This window comes from Hypanus sabinus, chromosome 19, assembly GCF_030144855.1.
Source record: "Hypanus sabinus isolate sHypSab1 chromosome 19, sHypSab1.hap1, whole genome shotgun sequence".
Lineage (NCBI taxonomy): Eukaryota > Metazoa > Chordata > Chondrichthyes > Myliobatiformes > Dasyatidae > Hypanus > Hypanus sabinus.
In genome coordinates this window covers 60,875,320-60,898,940 of record NC_082724.1, presented here as the reverse complement: position 1 = coordinate 60,898,940, position 23,621 = coordinate 60,875,320, and the positions used below count along the sequence as shown (strand labels likewise).

Sequence of the window (23,621 nt, the reverse complement as noted above, 5' to 3'; positions counted from 1 at the left end):
GTCCACTGACCCGGGTTCAGTACCAGCCTCCAGTGCTGTCTATCTGGAATTTGCATTGCTTTCCTGTGACAATTCAGGGTGCTTCGGTCTCCTCCCACATCCCAAAGACCTCCGGGTTGGTTATTGTAGATTAAGTAGCAAAGGGATCAAAAGGGAATTGATGGGAAGGTGTGAAAAGAAATAAGGAGAGGGGAACAGCACTGATGGAATTGCTCAGCTGAGAGCTGGCATTACTCTGAGGTGCTGAATGGCCTCCTGCTCAGTAAAACACAAACAAGTGCCTTCGGCTACCTGGCTGTCAGCTCTGGGTGGGTCTTCTCGTTCTGGGTCATGTCCTGTTATCACTGCTGTCGTTGGGTGTGAGGTACAGAAGTCTTAAGGTGCCACACCACCAGGTTCAGAAGCAGCTACTTTCTGACACCACTGGGTTTTGAATAACCCAAAACCCACCGCGTGCTGATCCTGCCCATGTCCCATGGTCTTCGGTCAATTTCCCTCGGGATCAGTAAAGTATGTCTGTCTGTCTGTCTGTCTGTTAGCATGCCGTCCAGTCCTGGCACAATATACCTGCCACAAATGGCTACACTATCAGTTGCAGTGCTCCATATACTTAAAGAATCCTAAACAGGTGAACAGTGCTGATCACACACAGAATCTTAAAAGACTAGTGGAACAAACAATCTGCCAAAGGAACTCAGAGGTAAAGTAGCATCTGTGGGCAAAGGAATTTGGATGTTTTGTGTTAAAGACTGGTAGTAGGTTCTACAGTTGCCATTCCTTCTACCAAAGTTCAAATTAAATTTATATTCGTTTTTTAAATCTTTTTATTGATTTCCAGTCAAAAATAAAAGTCAGAGGAGAAGTTTACCAGACAGATAATACAGAAGACATATAAACAGCAATAAAGAAAAGTATATATTGTCAAAATCAAATAGGTATAATGTTACGCTGTTGTATATACAGTATAATCAAAATATCACAACTCTTCTTAACAAGTTGTAAAAAAAAGATAGAAAAATTTTAGTTATATGAAGGAAAAAAAAACCCTAAACTAAATTGGGGAAAAAAAGAAAGAAAGATTGGGCAGTCCATTTGAGGATAAAATTGGAAGAGAAAACATCCCTCCAGTCACCTCCGAACCTTCGCGGATCAGGATTTTCCCCAAAGAGGATAAAGAAAATAAATAAATAAAAATATATTAAATCTTTTGAAAATATTGAATAAAGGGTTGCCAGACTTTTTTATATAAACTTTTTTTATTGAGTTTTCAAATAGTTACAGAAATATATGAAAAAAATATAAATACCCTTCCCCCCTCCCCTTAACCCCTTCCCCCCCAACATCCCTATATATAAAAAAAAGAAAGAAAGGGAAAAAAAAGGAGTGCCTGGATATCGGAAGATCCCCACATGCTCCATGGAGTTCGTAATAACTTAAGTATATATATTTATTTATTTCCCCAAATAACCAATTATTTCATCTTCGGAGCACCTATATATTTAATCCTGTCTTTTGTAAATAAGGGCGCCAAATTTTCAAAAATGTTTCATATTTATCTCTTAAATTGTAAGTAATTTTTTCAAGTGGAATACAGCCATAAATTTCCTTCTTCCAACGATCTATACTTAAGTATGTATCCGATTTCCAAGTAACTGCAATAGCCTTTTTGGCTACTGCCAGTGCAATTTTTATGAATTCTTTCTGATATTTATTTAGTTTGAATTTCGGTTTTATCCCTTCAATATCTTCTAGTAAGAGTAATATTAGATTATGAGGAAGTTGTGTTCCTGTAATTTATTCCAGTAAAAGTCTTAAATTTGTCCAAAAAGGTTGAATTTTAGAACAAGACCATGTAGAATGTAAAAAAGTACCAGTTTCTTGGTTACATCGAAAACACTGATCAGATAAATTTGGGTTTAATTTATTTATTTTTTTGTGGTGTAATATATAATTGATGTAGAAAATTATATTGCACTAATCTTAACTGAACATTTATTGTATTTGTCATACTATCAAGACATAGTCTTGACCAATTTGTTTCTTCAATTTTAATATTCAACTCACTTTCCCATTTTTGTCTTGACTTATGGACTCCTTGTTTAATTGCCTGTTTTTGAATCAAATTATACATACAAGATATAAATTTTTTAATCTTTCCTTTTTGAATTAAAATTTCTATTTCATTAGATTTCGGCAATAACGTTGTTTGACCTAATTTTTCTCTTAAATAAGCCCTTAGTTGAAAGTAACAAAATAAAGTGTTATTTGATACTTTACAGTTATTCTTTAATTGATCAAATGACATTAATATACCTCCTTCAAAACAATCTCCTATATATCTAATCCCTTTTTGAAACCAATTATATAAAAGTTGATTGTCCATTGTAAAAGGAATAAGTCTATTTTGAATTAAAGATCTCTTTGCTAGTAAAGATTTTTTTGTCTCATCATCAGCATTTATCTTATTCCATAGGTCAATCAAATGTTTTAATATAAGAGATTCTTTCTTTTCCCGTATCCATTTAGATTCCCATTTATATATAAAATCTTCTGGTACATTTTCTCCTATTTTATCTAGTTCTATTCTAATCCATGCCGGTTTATCTTTCTCGAAAAAAGATGCAATAAATCTAAGTTGATTTGCTTTATAATAATTCTTAAAATTTGGAAGTTGTAACCCTTCTAGATCAAATTTCCATGTCAATTTTTCCAACGATATTCTTGACATTTTACCTTTCCAGAGAAACTTTCTCACATATTTGTTTAACTCTTGAAAAAACTTCTTGGGTAATTGTATTGGCAATGATTGAAATAAATATTGTAGTCTAGGGAATATATTCATTTTTATAGTATTTACTCTACCTACTAATGTTATTGGTAGTGCCATCCATTTATCAAGATCTTCCTGAATTTTTTTAAAAGTGAATAATTTAATTTGTATAAGTTTTTTATGTCATTATCAACTCTTATACCTAAATATTCTATACCATTTGCCGGCCATCTAAATTGAGTTATTAATCAACATTGACTATAGTCTCCATTAGTAAGAGGTAAAATTTCACTTTTATCCCAATTTATTTTATAACCTGATATTTTCCCATATTCTTCTAATCTATAAGATAATTTGTGTAATGAATGTAATGGATCTGTTAAATAAAGTAAAACATCATCAACAAATAAGTTAATCTTGTATTCTTCCTGATTAACTCTGAAACCCTTAATATCTGGGTCCATTCTAATTAATTCAGCTAATGGCTCTATTGCCAACACAAATAAAGCAGGTGATAATGGACAACCTTGCCTAGTTGACCTTGTTAACTGAAATGATGTTGAAATTTGACCATTTGTCTCTACTTTAGCTTTGGGATTAGTATTTAAGGTTTTAATCCATTTTCTAAATGATGTTCCTAATCCATATTTTTCCAATACCTTAAATAAAAAATCCCATTCCAATCTATCAAATGCTTTTTCTGCATCTAAAGCAACTGCCACACTCGTTTCCTCCCTCTTTTGCGCTAAATGGATTATACTAAGTAACCGGGTTACATTATCTGCCGATTGTCTATTTTTAATAAATCCTGTTTGATCCATATGTACTAATTTTGGTAAGCATTTAGATAATCTATTAGATAAGAGTTTTGCTATTATTTTATAATCAGTGTTTAATAAAGAAATGGGTCTATATGATGCTGGTTTTAAAAGGTCTCTATCTTTTTTTGGCAATACTATTAAAATAGCTGTTGAAAAAGATTCTGGAAGTTTATGCATTCTTTCCGCTTGATGTATTAACTCCATAAAAGGAGGAATTAATAAATCTTTAATTTTTAAATAAAATTCAGGCGGAAAACCATCTTCTCCTGGAGATTTATTACTTTGAAGTGATCCCAGAGCTTCTTCAACCTCCTTCAATGTAAAAGGCATACCTAATCCCTTCTGTTCTTCCGTATTTAATTTTGGAAGAGTTATTTGTGATAAAAATCTTTCTATCTTGATGTCATCATTTTTTGATTCTGATTTATACAACTCAGAATAAAAATTATTAAAAGCTTCATTAATTTCTAGAGGCTTATAAGTAATTTTATTTACTTTTGTTCGAATTGCATTTATTGCTTTAGAAGTCTGATCTGTTTTCAACTGCCATGCAAGGACCTTATGTGATCTTTCACCTAGTTCATAATATCTCTGTTTAGTTCTCATAATTGCTTTTTCTGTTCGATATGTCTGGAGTGTATTATATTTTAACTTCTTGTTAATAAGTTGTCTTCCTTTTTCTTCTGTCATATTTCTTTGAGATTCTTTTTCTAATTTTATAATCTCTTTTTCCAATTGAACTACTTCTATCATATATTCCTTCTTAATTTTAGAAGTATAACTTATTATCTGACCTCTCAAATATGCCTTCATTGCTTCCCACAATATAAATTTATCATCAACTGAATGTAAATTTGTATCTAAAAAGAACTGAATCTGTTTTTTCATAAAATCACAAAAATCTTGATGTTTTAGTAGAATTGAATTAAATCTCCATCTATAAATTGATTCTTCTTTATCTGTCATTGTCATTATTAAAGGAGAGTGATCAGACAATATTCTTGCTTTATATTCCACATTTTTCACTCTATCTTGTATATTCGTTGATGATAGGAAAACTATCCTTGAGTATGTTTTATGTCTATTTGAATAAAATGAATAATCTCTTTCTTTTGGATTGATTCTTCCCCATATATCAATCAAATTTAAATCTTTCATCAATGATAGAGTTAATTTTACTACTTTTGATTTTGTAACAGACGTTGTTGATCTATCTAAAACTGGATCTAGACAAAAATTAAAATCTCCACCTATTAATATTTTGTCAAGTGCATTAGCTAAATTCAAAAAGACCTCCTGTATAAATTTTACATCATTTTCATTTGGTGCATAAATATTCATAACAGTCCATAGTTCTGAAAAAATTTGACAATGTATAATTAAATATCTTCCTGCTGAATCAATTAATACATTTTGTATTTTAATTGGTAAATTTTTATTAACCAAAATTGCAACTCCTCTCACCTTTGAGTTAAATGAAGCTGCAATAACATTTCCAACCCAATCTCTTTTTAATTTCTGATGTTCTATGTCCGTTAAATGAGTTTCTTGTAAGAAAGCTATATCTATTTTCATTTTTTTAATATATGTTAAAATTCTTTTTCTTTTTACTGGTCCATTAAGCCCATTAACATTAAAACTTAAAAAATTCAATATATTAGTCATTGTTTTTAATTACGTTACTCCAATCTATAATAATGCCTAATCTTTCAACTTTTGTGGTATCCTGGGAAATCTTTTTAGAAGTCTCCATGTTGCTATGTGTGTCCCCACCAATCATCCAGGCAAAAGAATAGAAGAAAAATAGAATAGAAAGAAAAAAAACAAAATACCCCCCTACTACTGTTGTGAAAAAAGAACACAACATTACCCCCCTCTATTGTACGGGTCATGGCAATCGCCATGATTACACAGGTGAATCCCGTAGTAACCGATTCAAAGCTCCCCAGCCCCCCCGCAACATAAAAAGCATATATAAGAAAAGAAAAAAACATATTATTCTCAATTAATATTTCTAAAATTTTACTTTTCTCCCTTGTATCATCCTTAAATGTCCATCAGTTCCATTCGCTATCTCTGTCTTCGTCTTTAACCATTACATTTAGAAGTCTCTAAGTTTAATTAGCGGATAGATGGAAGTTTTTGTGCGAACACCTCCGCATCTTGATAATCGGAATAAAATCTTTTTCCCTCCTCCAAAAAAATTATCAGTGTTGCTGGGTGACGCATTAAAAATTTATAACCTTTTTCCCGTAAGAATTTTTTAGCTGAATTAAATTCTTTCTTCCTCTTCAAAAGGTTATAACTTATATCAGGATAAAAAAGAACTGGTTTCTCTGCTATCATCAATGGACCCTTTCTTCTTTTGGCACCTTGGGCAGCCGCCCTCAGAATCTTTTCTTTATCCTGGTATCTTAAACATCTTATCAAAATTGATCGCAGATTTTGATCATCTTGAGATCTTGGCCTTAAGGCTCTGTGCACCCTTTCAATCTCAATTGAAGTTTCTTCTCCCATTTCCAATTTTTCAGAATCCATTTTTGAAAAAAATTTGTTGGGTCTTCTCCTTCAGTATCTTCTTTAAGTCCAACAATTTTAATATTATTGCGTCTACTAAAATTTTCAAGCTTATCAATTTTTTCCACGAGTTGTTTTCTTTCTGATGTTCAGGCATTATTATCATCTTCCATTTCCTTCATTCTTCCATCCATTTCTTCCATTTTAGTTTCCAAATCTGTAATTTTCTTTTCCATTTTTTCTTGTTTCTTTGTCATTTTATCAAACATAGTCTCCATATTTATTATTTTTTCTTTAATTACTTTTAATGCATTTAATTTTTCTAATTTATGCATTATTTGCCTCAAAGTTTTTTTGTATTTTCAGAGGAACTTTCATCTCCATCTTCGTCTGATTTTTCCAGAGAGTCCGGCTCTCTCTCAGATTCACTTTCACTGTCGGTTTCAGTCGCTGCTGGGTTTTGTAGTTCTGGTTGCTCTCTTTTGCGCATGCTCGTTCCTTTACGCTTGCGCAGTTCTCGTTGATCTTTTCCTTTAGAAATGGCCGATGCTGTCGCAGTCTCCTGTTCTGTTTCACCGGTGGTGTGTTGTACCTGAGTCCGCGGTTCTTCAGTAGAAGTAGGCCTTGATTCTGTTCCAACCTGAGTTGTCTTCGCGGTAGTAATTTTCTTCATCCTCTGTTTATGAGGCATAGCTTAAAACAATCCGGAGTAGTTTATAAGTAACCTTAAGAAAATATTGACTAACTTTTCTTCACTTAAACATTAATTTATTGATTTTTTTACGGGAGGGCTGGGTTCCAGCATCTCGATCCTACGTCATCACATGACGTCCCCCCCTTAAATTTATATTCAAAGTACATACACAGCCCTGAGATTCGTTTACTTGTGGGCATACCTGATAAATCCATAATAGCATAACAATTAACCAGAATCTATGAAACACCACAACAACTTGAGCTTTCAACCAATGTGTAAAACTGTACAAATACAAAAATAAATAATAATAATTAATAAATATGCAATAAATATTGAGAACATGAGATTTAAAGTCTTTGAAAGTGAGTCCATAGGTTGTGGGAACAGTTCAATGATGGGGCAAGTGAAGTTGAGTGAAGTTATCCCCTTTGGTTGGGGGGTGATAACTGTTCCTGAACCTGGTGTTCTTGAGGACCCTGTACCATCTTCCTGATGGCAGCTGCAAGAAGGGAGCATGCCCTGTGTGGTGAGGGTCCCGACTGGTGGACACTGCTTTTCTGTGACAAGGCTCTGTGTAGGTGTGCTCAATGGTGGGAAGGGCTTTACCCATGATGGACTGGACTGTATCCACAACTTTTGTAAGATTTTCCATTCAAGGGCATTGGTGTTTCCATACCAGGCTGTGATGCAGCCAGTCAATGTACTCTCCACCACACATCTGTAGAAGTTTGTCAGAGTTTTAGATGTCATGCCAAATCTTCATAATTCCCGAGGAAGTAGAGGTGCTGTCATGCTTTCTTCGTAGTTGCACTTATGTCTGGGCCTGGGACAGGTCTCTGAAATGATAACACTGAAGAATGTAAAGTTGCTGACTCTGATCCTCTGAAGAAAATGTTGTTGCCAATCTGCACTGACTCCACAAGGGAGGAAGTGAGGAACCAAAGTACATGACCGTACTCTTCCCGGGACTGTGTTCCACCTTCCACCATTCTCCTAATCTGTCCAAGTCCTTCTGCTTCCTCGTCTACAAGCTTGGCCACAAAGTCATCAATTCTATGATCCCCACTATCGACAGATAGTGTGAAAAGAAACAATCCCAACCCCTGCGGAACACCACTAGTCACCGGCAGCCAACTAGAAAAAGTCCCTTTTTTTCCCACTCTTTGCCTCCTGCCAGTCAGTCAGATTGGTTGAGTGAGCAAGGACTTTTCTCTTTAGAGTGAAAGAAGATGAGAGGTGACCTGATAGAGGCATACAAGATGATAGAGACATGGATAGAGTGGATAGCCTGAGACCCTTCCCCAGGGTGGAAATGAGTTATCAAAGGGGCCATATTTTAAGGTGACTGGAGGAAAATATAGGGGGGAATGTTAGAGGTAAGTTCCTTATAGAGATATTGGTTGGTGTGTGAAATGCCCTCCGGGAGTGGTGGTAGAGTCAGATATATTAGAGGCATTTAGAGCTGGGTGGAGGGAATAGAGTACAAATTAAAAGGTGATAGGTGAGGGGGAGGTGTGAAATATTAATTTTGGAGGTGATAGGTGGAAAAACTCAAAGGCTGGAGAAGAAGGAATCTGATAGGAGAGGAATGTGAACAATGGGAGAAAGGGAAGGGTTGGGACACCAGGGGGAAGCAGAGAGGATGCCAGGGAAGAGGAGCTCCGCATACAGTAGATGGCCCCAACAGATTCCCAGGTGAAGTGTTGCCTTACTAGGAAGGACTGTCTGGGGCTCTGAATGAGCTGAGGGAGAAGGTGAACGGGCAGGTGTAACACCTCTTCCACTTGCAGGAAGTTGGTCCATGGCCTTCTCTTCTGCCATGATGAGTCCACTCTCATGTTGGAGAAGCAACACCTCATATTGTTTCCAACCTGATGGCATGAACATTGATTTTTCCAAAGTCCAGTAAATTTTCCTCCTTACCCCTCCCTATCCCTCTTCTTCAATTACCTACTCAAGCTCCCCCTTATCACTTCTCCTTACCTGCCAATCGTCTCCACTTCGTGCCTTTTTTATCACCCCTTCCGTACAACCACTTGTAGGGAGCTATGGACTCGGACCTCGGGATCCCTCTGTACATCAAAACCTCTGTACCTTTCTTCAATTCAATTCAAATTTAGTTGTCATTCAACTGGACACGAATATCCATGAAAACAGCCAAACGAGACAGTGTTACTCTGGGACCAAGGTGTAAGACACAGGACGAACAATCACACAGTACAAAGAACACACAGCACAGACAAGGTAGTAAGCACATGTAAGATATCAATAAGATAGAGCCACACAAGAAAATAGTCCAGACCTGAACCACAGAAATCCGCAGTTGACCCTAATCTAGCTTGTCTTCTGCCAAGCAAACACTGGGGGGGGGGGCAGCACTCTCTCCAGCCCGGATACCACACCACATTGCCCCCCGTGGTGCACACTGACTTTGATGCTTCTGTCCTGGCAGCTGTAAACAGGCTACACAGTGGCTTGAGGCCTAGTCATTGGTACGACCGAGGCCTCGCAGCTCCCCTGCCATCCACCCCTGCACACTGCCAATACGTCAGTGAATCGAACCACATTAACAATGTCCAAAGGAGTCTTGCAAGCACAAGAAAAGCAGCCAAGATGGTCACTTGATATTGGACTGTACACCTCCTTCAATGCAGGCAGTAGCATGACGTGCACCTGCTTCATTTTCTCCACCAATGAGCAACTTGCTGATGGGGGTAGACCTGATACTTTTAAGTTCTAGTGCCTAGCAGGATCATGTGACCATAAGAGGGACGATGGCTCCTTTTGTTGACTCCAGAGAAGCCACTGCCACCTTACCGAACTCTTGACAAAGTTCCTATTCTGTTTGATTATGTCAGAGGTGCTATGTTAAGTTCTTGTTACTGGGCACAGCCAGCACTAATGTTCTTGTTCTTCTTCCGCAGGTTAGTCCTGGCCGCAGAGTCCTCATTCTTACCTGGGAAGGGACTGACCCCAAGCTGAAATCTATCCTCCTCAACTCCCACATGGACGTGGTTCCAGTGTTCGAGGTGAATGACCTGGGAAGAGAGATAGGGTCTGCGCGGGGGTGGGAAGGTGTGACGAGCTGACCTTATTCCTCTCTTGTATGTACAGGAGCACTGGAAGTTTGATCCGTTTTCAGCCCAGAAGGATGAAGAAGGGAATATATATGGCCGAGGAACTCAGGACATGAAGTGTGTGACCATTCAGTGAGTTCAGCAACCAGACTGCTCTGCACTAGTAGTGATGTAAGCAAACGAAGGGGTCCCTCGTAGTGGAGAAGCAAAAAGCTGCAGATGATGGACATCTGAAATTAAAATAGAAAATGCTGGAATAGTTCATCAGGGTAGTCTGCAGCTGTGGGAAGAGAAGCAATTAATGTTTAAGGTCAGTGATGTTTCATTAGAATGGGCGCTGTCCCACTTGCTGAGTAATTCAAGTCAAGCATTCTCCGTTCTTGGGGCTCCTTGTTGGATTCTCAGACTGAGCTCATGCAAACCTTTCTGTCTAATGAGCAGATCAAGTTGCTGTATTGGTAGGAGGGCAAAATCAGCTGGGCCTCCGAGTCTTGATTGCTGATTCATGGTTGTAAATGGGAAATGAGTTCTGAGCTGTTTGGTAAGCAGCTGTGATCCAGTTCTGTAACGTGCAATGAAGTTGGATAAAGCAACTTGAGAATTCAAACCTCAGCTGTAAATGCTGCAAACCTGATGTAAAACTGATCATGCTCTAAATACTCAAAAGGTTAGGCAGCATCTGTAGAGCAAGAAACAATGTTTCATGTTGAATACCTTTCATCAGAACAGTCTGTTTCTTTCTCCAGAGCTTTTCAGTGTTTTCAATGTTAATTTTGGGCTAAGCTGCTGTTGGCTTATTGGTCAGTGGTGATCCGGTTTGAATACAGGCATTTTCCACAGCCTTTTCAACATACAGTATAACTGAAAAGCCATGGAAGAGATGGACGGATAGGATGAAGGTTACTGCTGTCTTTTGGGACCCTTGAATTAGAATCAGGTTTATTATCACTGACATATGTCATGAAATTTGTTGTTTTGGAGCACCAGTACAATGGAATACATAAAATTTACTATAAATTATAATAAGAAATATATTAAAAAAAATAATAGTGCAAAAAGAACAAAAAATTGAGGTAGTGTTCATAGGCTCCTAGTCCATTCAGAAATCTCGTGTCAGAGGGGAAGAAGCTGTTCCTAAAATGTTGAGTGTGTGTCTTGAGGCTCCTGTGCCTCCTCCCTGATGGTAGTAATGAGAAGAAGGTACGTTCTGGGTGGGTGGGTTTCTTCATGACGGATGTTGCTTTTTTGAGGCATCGTCTTTTGAAGATGTCCTCAATGGTGCCTGTGATGGAGCTGGTTGGGTTTCCAATCCTCTGTAGCTTTTTCTGATCTTGTGCTGTGACTCCTTCACACCTAAGGACAATGCATCCAGTTAGAATGTCCTTTGACCTGAGTATGTTGACAAGATTGGACAGGAGTGGGAGGGAGAGTGCATGGGCATCTAGTCCAAACTCTACCTGTCCCGGGAATGATGATGGACCTTAGGTACACTGGCCCCTCCCACTTTGATGCCTTCACCTTCCCACACCAAATTCGTACAGCGGTACCCCTGGCATCATTTGTTGTGGCTTAGACAATACTCTGATCTTGCTTCAAGTCCAGTAGATTTCTGAATCACTTATCACCTGTTTCTTCCAGGTACATTGAGGCCATTCGAAGGTTGAAATCAGAGGGCAGAAGGTTTCCACGGACAATTCACCTGTCGATGGTTCCTGGTACGAGATATAGTTCAGAATTTCTGATGCCATGATTTCTAATAATTGTGATGGTGAATCTGAAAATGATAAAACATGCTGTCTGATTGTGGAATGTGGTGCTCCCAGAATTCTGTGACAGCAGATTTGGAGTCTCGAAGAGTTTCTGCCTGAATCTGTAGCCATCCTAAAATGGCAAAGATGTTGCTTTAGTTACATCAGGAACCTTTGATTCCAGGAGTAATCTCACCACTTATTCCAACTGTTTTCTATCTAGCAGCACTTTGACAAAATGTTCTAGAACGTTTTGTTGAATGAACAGACATAACTGGACATTGGGGACCTGGATAAGATAAAGTGAATGGTCACAGTAAGGTTGTTGGAGTTGTGGTTAGAATGTTGTAGGTTACAATGGGACACTGACAGAGTGAAGAGCTGGGCTGAGAAATGGTTCAACCTGGAAAAGTGTGAAGTTATTTACTTTGGAAGGTAGAATGCAGGGTTAATGGCAGGATTATTAACAGTGTGGAGGAACAGAGGGATCTAGGTGTCCACCTCCATAGACCTCAAAATTGCTGTGCAAGTTGGTCTTCATTAGTCAGGGACTGAGTTCAGGAGCCGTGAGGTAATGCCTTGGTTAGACCAGACTGGGAATATTGTGCTCACTTCTGGTCACCTCATTATAGGAAGGATGTAGGCACCTTTGTTAGCATGAATGAGTTGGGCCGAAGGGCCGGTTTCCATGTGGTATGACTTTATCTCACTATTGGACAGAACAAAATTTTAAGACCTGGACAAAAGCTTGGGTAGATATTTCCAAGGAGCAGTTGAAGAGAGGTAGAAGAGGGAGAGGTGAGCTGGAGAAGGATGTAGGAGAAATTCAGGAGTTGAACTGGAAGTGATGGTGGGCAGAAGGATTACAGGTGGAGGATGCGGCTGGGATTGGAAGTGCACTCGTTGTTCCCGCTTGCTAAATCTGAGTTTAGTGAAAAACCAGAGAGGAGAAACAGAGGAAGATAAACCCAAGAGCAAGTCCTGTTCCTGTGAAAAGATTATTTCATTTTGTTCCCTCAGGTGAGTTGAAATTTAAAATTTGAGTGGAAATTCAAGAGTGAAAGCAAATGTTGACTCATTTGCCATGTACATTTAGATGCATTAGAAATTTACTGTGGTGTGTTGGTCAGGCTGCGACATGCAACAAAAAACAACTTGCAACAAATACAAAGAATAAACAATTATATAAAAATAAAGTTAGAGGTTAAACAGATTTGGAATAAATACATAAATAGCAGTGTGTGCTTACAATGTAAATAACATCAATTTAAAGTGTTGACAGTGCAGGGGTGGGTGTAATAGACAGAGGGGAGTGGGGGCTGGTCTAACTAGAATGGTTAATCAGATTGACTGGGGGTAGAAAGATGGTGTGAAGATTTTGTTTTAATAGCCCAATAGCATTTTACAGAAGGGAGCTTTTGGAAAAGGCAGTTTGCAGAGTGGGTAGAGTCTACAATATTTTTTTTGTCCTGGACACGTAAAAGCCCCGTAGTGATAGTAGACTGTAACCGATGACCTTTTCTGCTGACCGGACAATTTGTTGTAGTTTTTGTGTGTTGTATATTGCACGAAAGCAGACAGTAATGGCTGATGTGAGGATGCTCTCTATGATGGCAGTGTAGAATTACACCAGTATGTTCTGGGGAAGTTGGGATTTTATCCACTGACGCAAGAAGTACGTTTTCTGCCGAGCCTTTTTGTTAAGGAAAGAGATATGCTTTTCCCACATGGAACATGTTGAAACGGAGCTAACTGTAGAGTTGTGAAGCATAGACCGGGGTGAACAGGATTACACAACAGAGGCTCTGGAATGCTGTGAGTTTGGGCAACGGCTTCTCTCAAATACCTCGAACTGTTTTACAGCTTCAGACTTTATCCTGCCATTGGATGAGATGCTGCCTGTCCATGTAACCTTGTCTCTGTTCACTGAAATGAGCTGCCAGAGAGATCAGTGAGGTCTCGGTGATGGCGGTCAGACTGTGTCGGGAGTGGCGTGGCACAAACCTGTGCAGTAGTTAGAGTTTGCTGCCTATGTTTTGGTGTCATCATACTAAGGCTCTATCTGGATTTGAAAACCTCTGCAGCATTCTTTTGGAAGAAAAGAGATAGTATACCCTGCAGTCTGTCAAGATACAGTGTCATTGAAATAAATAATCTAAATGTTATCAAGCTGTTTGCGAGAGCCATGGAGGAAAGCCAAAAATAAAAAAAAGGCTGCGTCTGACATGGAAACAGATAAGGTTTTGAGTTGAAAACCCTTCATCGGAAGTCTGACAAAGGGTCCCTGACTGGATCATTGATTCTGTTTCTCTTTCCAAAGTCATTACTGTGACCGAGGGAGAGTTTCCAGAGTTTGCTGTTTGTATTTGTGAAGGAGTGCCTTCCTTTCCATCTATCAGTCCTGGGGCACTGACTGACTTCCAAAAGCACAACACCATAGCTTGTTGCTTCATGTGAGGCTGGAACTGGAACTGGAACTGGCTTATTGTACAGTGGAAAGGTTTCCTTGCATGCTGTTCATGCAGATCAACTCATTACGCAAGGTCGAACAATACAGAATGTGGAATAAAGAGTGCCAGCCGCAGAGCAAGTGCAGTGCAGATAGACAATAAGGTGCACGATTATAATGATTTCATTGATGTGGTTGTCCCCGTTTTCACCTGATGTCTGTTTGTATGATTTATATTTATTTTTCTCTCTCAGCTCAGCTCAGTGTGATTAATGGATAACTGGTAATTGGTTTATTATTGTCACATGTCCCGAGCTGCAGTGAAAACCTTTTGCCTGTATTTGTGTCATCCAGACAGTCACTACAAACAGAAGCACATTGCAGTAGAGAGAAGGGGAGGCAGTAACAAATATAAAACGTCGTTACTGGTTCCGTGCAGGCAGACAAAGAGGGGCAAGAGCTATCATCAAGTAGATTGGGAGATCAGGACTTTGTCTTTAATTTGCAATAGGAATGTTTGAGCATCTTTAACCAGGGGGCAGAAGGGAGGTTTTGGAAAAGGCAATTTGCAGGGTGGGTAGGGTCCACAATGATTTGTCCTGTAGTCACCTTGGTGGTGTGTGTTTTCTAGCTTTTGCCTGATGGAAAGGGGAGAAGAGGAGAGGGAGAAGATATCCTTCATTATGTTGGCTGCTTTCCTGAGGCACTGAAGTTAATTTTTCAATCCATGACCGTAGTCTCTGAGCAGGTTGTTAGCACGGCCTGCAGCTTCAGCAGGGAGTGTTGCCTGGGTTACCAGATGCTCTTCTGACTACTAAACTAGAGTCATGAGACTGTTCAGTCACAGATACAGAAGACAGTCAGGCTACGTCCACACTAGACCGCATAATTTTGAAAATGCCAGTTTCACGTAAAAATGATAGGCGTCCACACTATGCGTTATTAAAAATATCTCCGTCCACATTGAAACGGAGATTTCGGCGAATCTCCTCCTACTACACATACACAGGACATATCTACCGAAAACAAGCAACATGTTTGGTGTTGAATCTCGCTGTAAAAGTGTGCGTTTGTGTAGTTACAGACTAGAAAAACTTAAAGGACAGACAGCTGTTGGCTGTCGCGCAGGAGAACTTAAAAGTGAAATAAAAAAACAAATACTGGAGGGTACAGAGGCAACCGACAGGGAGTTCACGGACAGTACGACTCGGCTGACGACGAGCATTGAGAAACTGACTAAATCTGTTGCATTAACAAAGCAGCTTGTTAAATGTATAAAACATGTCTGCATCAGTGTTATCTTGTATTTCTAAACAATGTTACATTTGGCTGTTACACATCTATTGTCAGAGAAGTACTTGCATAAATAGGTAAACTACCTACATACGAGCAAGGACAGAAAACAGGGCAAAGTGAGTATACTTATTTATTCAGTAAGTTATGGGTTAAAGTATTTGGTGAGTACATTTCTAACTCTTCTGGCTTCAGTCTCGTTGCTGTCTGTTCTGAAATTGTTAGGTTGCGTTCAGGAAAACAATGAAATGCCGCGCTGCCGTCACCATCTGTCATGACAGTGTTTTCAGATTTCTCTGGTTACTCCATCCACACTGATCTGCCTGAGGGACATATTCAAAATTACACACTTTGGAGAGTGTTTCTGCAAAGCTCCATTTTTGGGGGAGGAAAACGCCGCTTTAGTGTGTACGGAGGGTAAAAACGAAGAGAAAAAGCTTCGGTTATGGATTTATCTGGTGTAGTGTGGATGTAGCTTCAGTATCCTCTTCCTAAGGTTGAACTGTTCAATGCCAGAGGGGTAGTTCAAAGGAGATATACAGAGGCAAGTGTTTTTATGCAGAGGGTGGTGGGTACCTAGAACAGGCTGAAAGGCCAGTGCTGGAGGCACGAGAATCTTGGAGAGAATGGAGGTACTGTATATGGAGCTTGTGCAGACAAAACAGATTAATAAATCGGCATCACTGCTGTACTTCAGGAGATTACCCTCCACCATTCATCTTCAGATGATGTCCTGGGTTGATTCACATGTTGGAGGTTGGTTCAATGTGCCGTCTGGAAGACAGCACTCCCTCAGCACACAGTGACTGCATTAGGTGCTGGTTCCAGGGCCAGGTCTTGAACCCACAACCTTTTGGTGGGGTGAACAGGAGAGATCGGGATCAGAAGGGCACCTCCCCTCCCCACCACTGTACCCCCTGACAGGGATGGGTAGGAAATAGGATTAGGCATTCTAAGAGCTTGGTGGGGGGGTGGGGGGTTAGTTGGTGGTAGAGCACTTTGTTGACAAAAGTTTCCTTTGCTTTAGATGAGGAGATTGGGGGTTACACTGGAATGGAAAAGTTGGTTAAGCGTGAAGAGTTCCAGGCGTTGAATATTGGGTTTGCGCTTGATGAAGGTAAGAACTGTTTCTTTCCGCTTCAGATTTCTGTTTATCATTCTGTTTTTAAACTCTTGGGCGTTTCATCAAGACCTCTCTATGTTCTCTGTACACACCTCCCCGCCATCATCTAGCCATCTCCCTGCGCTTGTCTGCTTGTAAGCAGAAATCCCTTCCAACCAGAATCCAGGCTATTCCACTTCTCCATGAAGTACCTGTGTCTCTTTTTCCTTTGGGAGATGCAGCTTTAAAGGACTAGCTGCTCATTGCTCCCATCACACGGCATGGCGAGGAAACCAGCCCCTCCTTTGTGACCCCTCAGGTTCCTCCAGGCTGGAGTTAATCATTCTCTCTTTGCCAGCCCAGCCCTGGTGCCAGACCTTTGCACATGTCTGCACCAGCACTGACTGGGGCCCAACAAATCACACCTCAGTGATGGTGGTCCTCTCCCACAGCACACTCTGCTCTACCCTGAGGTATCCTGGTTCACTCACCTGTGTCATCTTCACCTACCCCACACTGCCTGCCTTCTGTACTTGTCAAATACATGCTAGTTCCTCCTCCGGTCACTCCCTCTCAATCCCTGTCACGTAGTCCTCAACCCCACAGGACATCCGCAGTCCTCTGCTCTACAACTAGGAGTCCATGGGAGTGGGAAGCACAAGGTCTAGTCGGTCTGCGCACATGGAGTTTGAACCTGAAGTTCGTCTGGCGTGATAAATAAATCTAAATCTCAATCCTTCCCTTGTTACCCATCTCCCTTGTTGCCTCACCCAAACTGTCTACCACAGGATTAGCAAGGGAGGGGTTTTATTTTGTCCAGTAGCAGTGTTGACCCTTGAACTTTACCTCACTGCAGACAGATCTTGGAGGCCTCAAGATTCTCTGTGCGTTGCCTGTCAGTAGAGCCCCTGGGCTTGTGGCTGCTCTGTTTCTCAGGCCTTAGGACTGTGGCTGCACTATCCTCAAAGGCTGCATGTAATCTATTTAAAACGTAAAGGTCTGTGCTGGATTAAGCTGCTTTTTAGGCCTCTGATGATCCAGAAGTCATGTCTCCGTTTGCTGGGCTGCAGTTCAGTGCATTAACATTATTTCGCTCTCTTACACTCGTGCTTCTTAGGATCTTTCTTCATTTGAGCCCCATAGTGCAGGCCAGACATCGATTTTGTACCCCTTGTTTATTCATTCCTGCCACAGATTTACCCACGTGCCCCTCTGCCTCAAACATCTAAACCACATTTAATTATGGAATTCTGAGCACTGTCACTGGAATTCTGACCTTTGTGTCTACAGGTTTGGCCAACCCTGGTGATGCCTTCACAGCATTCTACGGCGAAAGAAGGGTGTGGTGTGAGTAACTGTGCACTTTTGGCATTGGCTGCTTGTTATAGTAGCTGTTGATTAAAGATCAGCTTTATTTGTCACATGTACATTGAAACGTACAGTGTACTGTGTTGTTTTGTGTCAAATGAAATCAGCGAGGACTGTGCGGGGCAGCCCACGAGTCGCCACGCTTCCACCGCCAACATAACATGCCAACAACCCGCTAGCCCTAACCCTAACCTTTGGAATGTGGGAAGAGACCAGAGCACCCTGAGGAAACCAACATGGTCACTGGGAGAACATACAAAGCCATTACAGGCTGTTGTGAATCAAACCCTAATCTTACAGCTGGCTGCTATAAAGTGTTGACCACTGACCGTCAGTCACTACGTTACCCCGTAACGCCACTCGCGTTGCACGCTGACCGTCAGTCATTACGTTACCCCGTAACGCCACTCGCGTTGACCACTGACCGTCAGTCACTATGTTACTCCATAATACCACTCGTATTGAACATTGACCGTCAGTCACTATGTTACCCCGTAACGCCACTCGCGTTGAACGCTGATTGTCAGTCACCCTGTTACCACATAATACCACTCGTATTGAACGCTGACTGTCAGTCACTATGTTACCCCGTAATGCCACTCGTGTTGAATGCTGAACTGTAGTCGAGGGGTTGGGACAGTTCAGTATCACGCTGCACCCATTCCCTGTGACTGAGATCGCTGATGTTGTGCCCAGTGGTCTGTCCAGTACTTGACTTTCCAAAGGATGGCAAACTACCGGGGGGGGGGGCGCGTGGGGAGCAAGAAAGGAAAATACTTCAGGCTGTGGTAAAAGTACTCAGTGGGCCAGACAGCAGATGTGGGGAGGAAAGGAGGGAGTGAGTTTCAGCCCAAGAGCGAAGGAGATTTCACTGCGTTGGGGGTTTTCTGTAGGAAGAGAGATGGACAAAACTGCGGCTCCTTCATAAGGGCAAGAGATGGTTGTCAGAATCGGGCTCATGATGAATTTATTTAACAATACAACGTAGAGTCAACTAAACCACCAACCCTAATTACACTCACCTCATCACGGGACAATTTATATCGACCAATTAACCTACCCAGTACATCTGGGAGGGAAGCAGAGCATCCAGGGAAAAGCCACACATTCCATGGGGAGAATGTACAGGAAATCCACAGAACAGCACTGGAATTGAACTCTGTAATAAGGCTGAGCCGACCACTATCACTGACAAATGTCATGAAGTATGTTGCTTTGTAGCAGTACTTTGCAATACATAAAACATTCTATGATTTACAATATGCTGTACATCTCAAATAGCCTCTGACAACCGGGTCCAGCTCCTGGCCTTCACGTGGGGCTTAGCCCACTAGCACTGTTTCTACTGACAGGAGAAGGGGCAAAGGCAGGTTATTGGCACCTTAAAACCAGTCGCTTCAGGCAGATGGGGCTCATCAGCTGAGGTTGGCAGCTCATCTAGGAGAAGGAAAACTCTGATCTCAAACCACCACTGCCTTGCGGCTCTACCTACTCATGGGGAATCTTCAGGAGTAAACCCTGAGGGAAAATCCAGAGCTGAAGTCCGTAAGGCAGTCCGACATTGAGTGCAATGCCGGTGGCAACTCCTGCAACACTTCAGGTACCAAACTGTGTCAGTCTCTGTCATTCCTTTGGATTCATCAGATGCATGAAGAGGGGGGAGCCTGTTACACGGGCAACAGCTTGCTCTCCAAATCATACTGCCCAGGCTTGCGTATTTAGACAGCTAGGACGTGACATCCACAGTCAACCCTGACCGATGGAGGTGGACGCCTCACTCACTCACAATATGAAATATTTATAAAGAATTATATCAGTGCAAAAGAGAGCAAAAATAGTAGGGTAGTGTTCATGGGTTCATTGTACGTTCAGAAATCTGATGGCGGAGGAAAAGAAACTGCTCCTGAAATATTGAGTGTGTGTCTTCAGGCTTCTGTACCTCCTCCCTGATGGCAGTAATGGGAAGAGGGTATGTCCTCGGTTGAGGGGTCCTTCAAGCTCGATGCCACTTTCTTTGAGATACTGAACAGTGGCTCTTTGTCAGGGCAGAAGATATTTGGCCGTTTTCACAGTCTCCTGCAAATTGATTGACTCGGGGTCTGTAACTGGAAAACTTCTAAAAGAAAGATTGGAAAAGTAGGAAAGGCAGTACAAAAAACTACAGCTGTATTAAAAATAGTAGATATAAAGACAAGCCAGGTCAAATGTTCTACGGCAAACCAATGAGCTTGCTAACTAAGATGACACGGGCAGACTGAAGGCATTCACCATGCTGCTTGTCTTTGTAGGCCAATGTATTGAGTCTAAGACTTGGGATATCATGATGCAGCTTTACAACACAGTGGCTAGGATGGACATAGAGTATTGTGTACAGTTCTTCTTGCTGCACTGTGGGAAGCACTCGGTAACAAGAGACAATGCAGAAGAGATTCACCGGGGTATCACCTGGAATGGAGGGCTGTAGGTAGAAACATAGAAAACCTACAGCACAATACAGGCCCTTCAGCCCACAAAGCTGTGCCAAACATGTCTTAACCTTAGAACTACCTAGGCTTTACCCATAACCCTCTACTTTCCTAAGCTCCACGTAGCCATCCAGGAGTCTCTTAAAAGACCCTATCATATCCACCTCCACCACCGCCACCGGCAGCCCATTCCATGCACTCACCACTCTCTGTGTAAACAAAAAAAAACACAAACAAACAATCTTACTCCTGACATCTCCTCTGTACCTACTTCCAAGTACCTGAAAACTATACCCTCTTGTCTAGCCATTTCAGCCCTGGGAAAAAGCCTCTGACTATCCACACGATCAATGCCTCTCATCATCTTGTCCACCTCTATCAGGTCACCTCCAAGGAGGTGTCCAAGGTGTCTGTCACTCCAAGGAGAGAAGGCTGCGTTCACTCAACCTATTCTCATAAGGCATGCTCCACTATTGACAATACTCCAAGTGCGGCCTGACTAGTGTCTTATAAAGCCTCAGCATTATCTCCTTGCCTTTATATTCTATTCCCCTTGAAATAAATGCCAACGTTGCATTTGTCTTTTTCACCGCAGACTCAACCTGTAAATTAACCTTCTGGGAGTCTTGCACAAGGACTCCTCAGTCCCTCTGCACCTCTTATGTTTGAACCTTCCCCCCATTTAGTCAACAGTCTGCACTTTTGTTCCTTTTACCAGAATGCATTATTATACATTTCCTAACACTGTATTCCATCTGCCACTTTTTTGCCCATTCTTCCAATTTGTCTAAGTTCTGCTACAATCGCATTACTTCCTCAGCACTACCTACCCCTCCACCTATCTTTGTATCATCTGCAAACTGTGCCACAGGCCATCAATTCCATTATGTAAATCATTGACAAACAATGTGAAAAGCAGCGATCCCAATACCGACCCCTGAGGAACACCACTAGTCACTGGCAGCCATGCAGAAAAGGCCCCCTTTATTCTTACTCACAGTCTCCTGCCTGTCAGCCATTCCTCTATCCATGTCAGTATCTTTCCTGTAATGCTGTAGGATTTTATCTTGTTAAGCAGCCTAAACAGAAAGTATTCTAATTGAAGATTGATGCAACTGTGTTGACAAGGGAAGTCAAAAACAACAGAAAAGCAAAATAGAGCAAAAATTACTAGGAAGGGAGAGGATCGGGAAGCTTTTAAAAACCAACAGACGTCAACTAAAAAACCATAAGGAGAAAAAGATGAAATATGAAGGTAAGCTAGCCAAAATACCAAAAAAGGATACCAACAGTTTTTTTTCAGATATGTAAAGAGTAAAAGAGGTGAGAGTAGATATCAGAGGCTGGAAAATGATGCTGGAGAGGAAGTAATGGGGAATGGTGGATGAACTAAATAGAAGTGTGCTGCATCCATCTTCACTGTGGAAGTCATGAGCAGAGTATGCTGCAAGTTTGAGAGTGTCAAGGAGCAGAAGTGAGTGCAGTTACTAGTCCTGGGGAGAAGGTGCTTGGGAAGCTGAAAGGTCTGAAGGTAGATAAGTCACCTGGATCAGGTGGATTACACCCCAGGGTTCTGAAAGAGATGGGGGTAGAGATTGTGGGGGCATTGGTAATGATCTTTCAAGAATCACTAGATTCTGGAATGGTTCCAGAAGACTGGAAAATTGCAAATGTCACTCCACTCTTCAAGAAGGGAGGGAGACAGAAGAAAGGAAATTATAGGCCAGTTAGTCTAACCTCAGAGTCAACTGTTAAGGATGAGATTTTGGGGCACTTGGAGGCACATGATAATATAGACCAAAGTCAGTATGGTTTCCTTTAGGGAACATCTTGACGGACAAATCTGTTGTAATTATTTAAGGATATATGAAATAGGAGAGAGAAAAGGACAATTTGTACTTGGGTTCTCAGAGGCTTTTGCTGCACATGAGGCTGTTTAACAAGATAGGATACTAGCATGGATAGAGCATTGGGTGATTGACAGGAAGCAAAGATTGGGAATAAAGGGAGCCTTTTCTGGTCGGCTGCCTGTGACCAGTGGTGTTCTGCAGGGATTGGTGTTGGGACTGCTTCTTTTTCCATTGTATGTCAATAATTTGCATGATGGAATTGATGACTTTGTGGCCAAGTTTGCTGATGATACGAAGATCAGTAAAAGAACAGGTAGTGTTGAGGAAGGATTCAGGTTGATTAGGAGAATGGACAAAGAAATGGCAGATAGAATACAGTGTTGGGAAGTGTATGGTCATGAGCTTTCGTAGAAGGAACAACAGTGTAGACTATTTTCTTAGCAGGCAGAAAAATAAAAACCCAAGATGCAATGGGACTTGGGTGTCCTCGTGCAGGATTCTGTAAATGTTAGCTTGTAAGTTAAGTCAGTGGTGTGGAAGGCAAATGCAATGTTAGCATTCATTTTGAAAGGACTAGAACCTAAAAACAAGGATGTCATGCTGAGGTTTTATAAGGCACTGGTGAGGCTTCATTTGGAGTATTGGGAGCAGTTATCCAAGAGAGGATGTGGAGAGGGTTTAGAGGAGGTTCACCAGGAATGTAAGGTTTATCATATGAGGAGCTTTAGGCCTGTATTTATTCAGTTAAGTAGAATTAGGTTGGATCTTGAAACCTATTAAATGTCGAAAGGCTGTGATAGGGCAGGTGTGGAGAGGATGATTCCTATAATAAGGGACTCTAGGACCAGAGGGCACAGCCTTAGAATTTTGGGATGCCAACTAAGAACAGAGATGAGGAGGAATTTCTTCAGTCGGGGGTGGAGAATCTGTGGAATTCACTGCCACAGGCAGCTGTGGAGGCCAGGTCATTGGGTGTATTTAAGGTGGCGGTTAATAAGGAAAGCTTATGGAGAAGAGGCAGGAAAATGGGGTTGAGAGGGAAAATGGATCAGCCATAATAAAAAGGTGGAGTAGACTCAGTGGGTTGAATGATCTAATTCTGCTCCTATATTTTATGGTCATTTGGTTATACTACAAAGAAACTGGCCCTTCCATGCTGACCGAGATGCTTATCCGAGTTTGTCCATCTGCCTTTATTCCACCCTCTAAGTCTTTCCTATCCATTTGCCCACCCAAATTATTTTAAATTGCCCTCTTCATACTGTATCTGCTCTTCTTTTAGCTGATTTGAAGCCACTCCAAGGCCTCCCAATCTCTGAATCTGAATTTACTGCATGCCATCATTAAATACATGTTTAAAAGGCACTCAAACAGTTACATCTTTCAAAATCACAGTACCCAGGTTAACCTTGCTATTTCATTTTAGTTAACTGTAGTGAGCCATCACACTCATCCAGATCTAGT

The 23,621-nt window shown here is 41.1% G+C and overlaps 1 protein-coding gene across 3 annotated transcripts in view; it reads left to right on the top strand.

Annotated features, from left to right (window-relative positions):
- LOC132377963 (aminoacylase-1-like) overlaps positions 1-23,621 on the top strand; it is a 55,666-nt gene that overhangs the window by 7,209 nt on the left and 24,836 nt on the right. For all 3 annotated transcript variants that reach the window (XM_059944512.1, XM_059944511.1, XM_059944513.1), the window contains exons 4-8: positions 9,730-9,834; positions 9,920-10,014; positions 11,521-11,597; positions 16,400-16,489; positions 17,765-17,821. In XM_059944512.1, the coding sequence (XP_059800495.1) occupies positions 9,730-9,834; positions 9,920-10,014; positions 11,521-11,597; positions 16,400-16,489; positions 17,765-17,821 (424 nt within the window). The remainder of the gene's footprint in view (positions 1-9,729; positions 9,835-9,919; positions 10,015-11,520; positions 11,598-16,399; positions 16,490-17,764; positions 17,822-23,621) is intronic.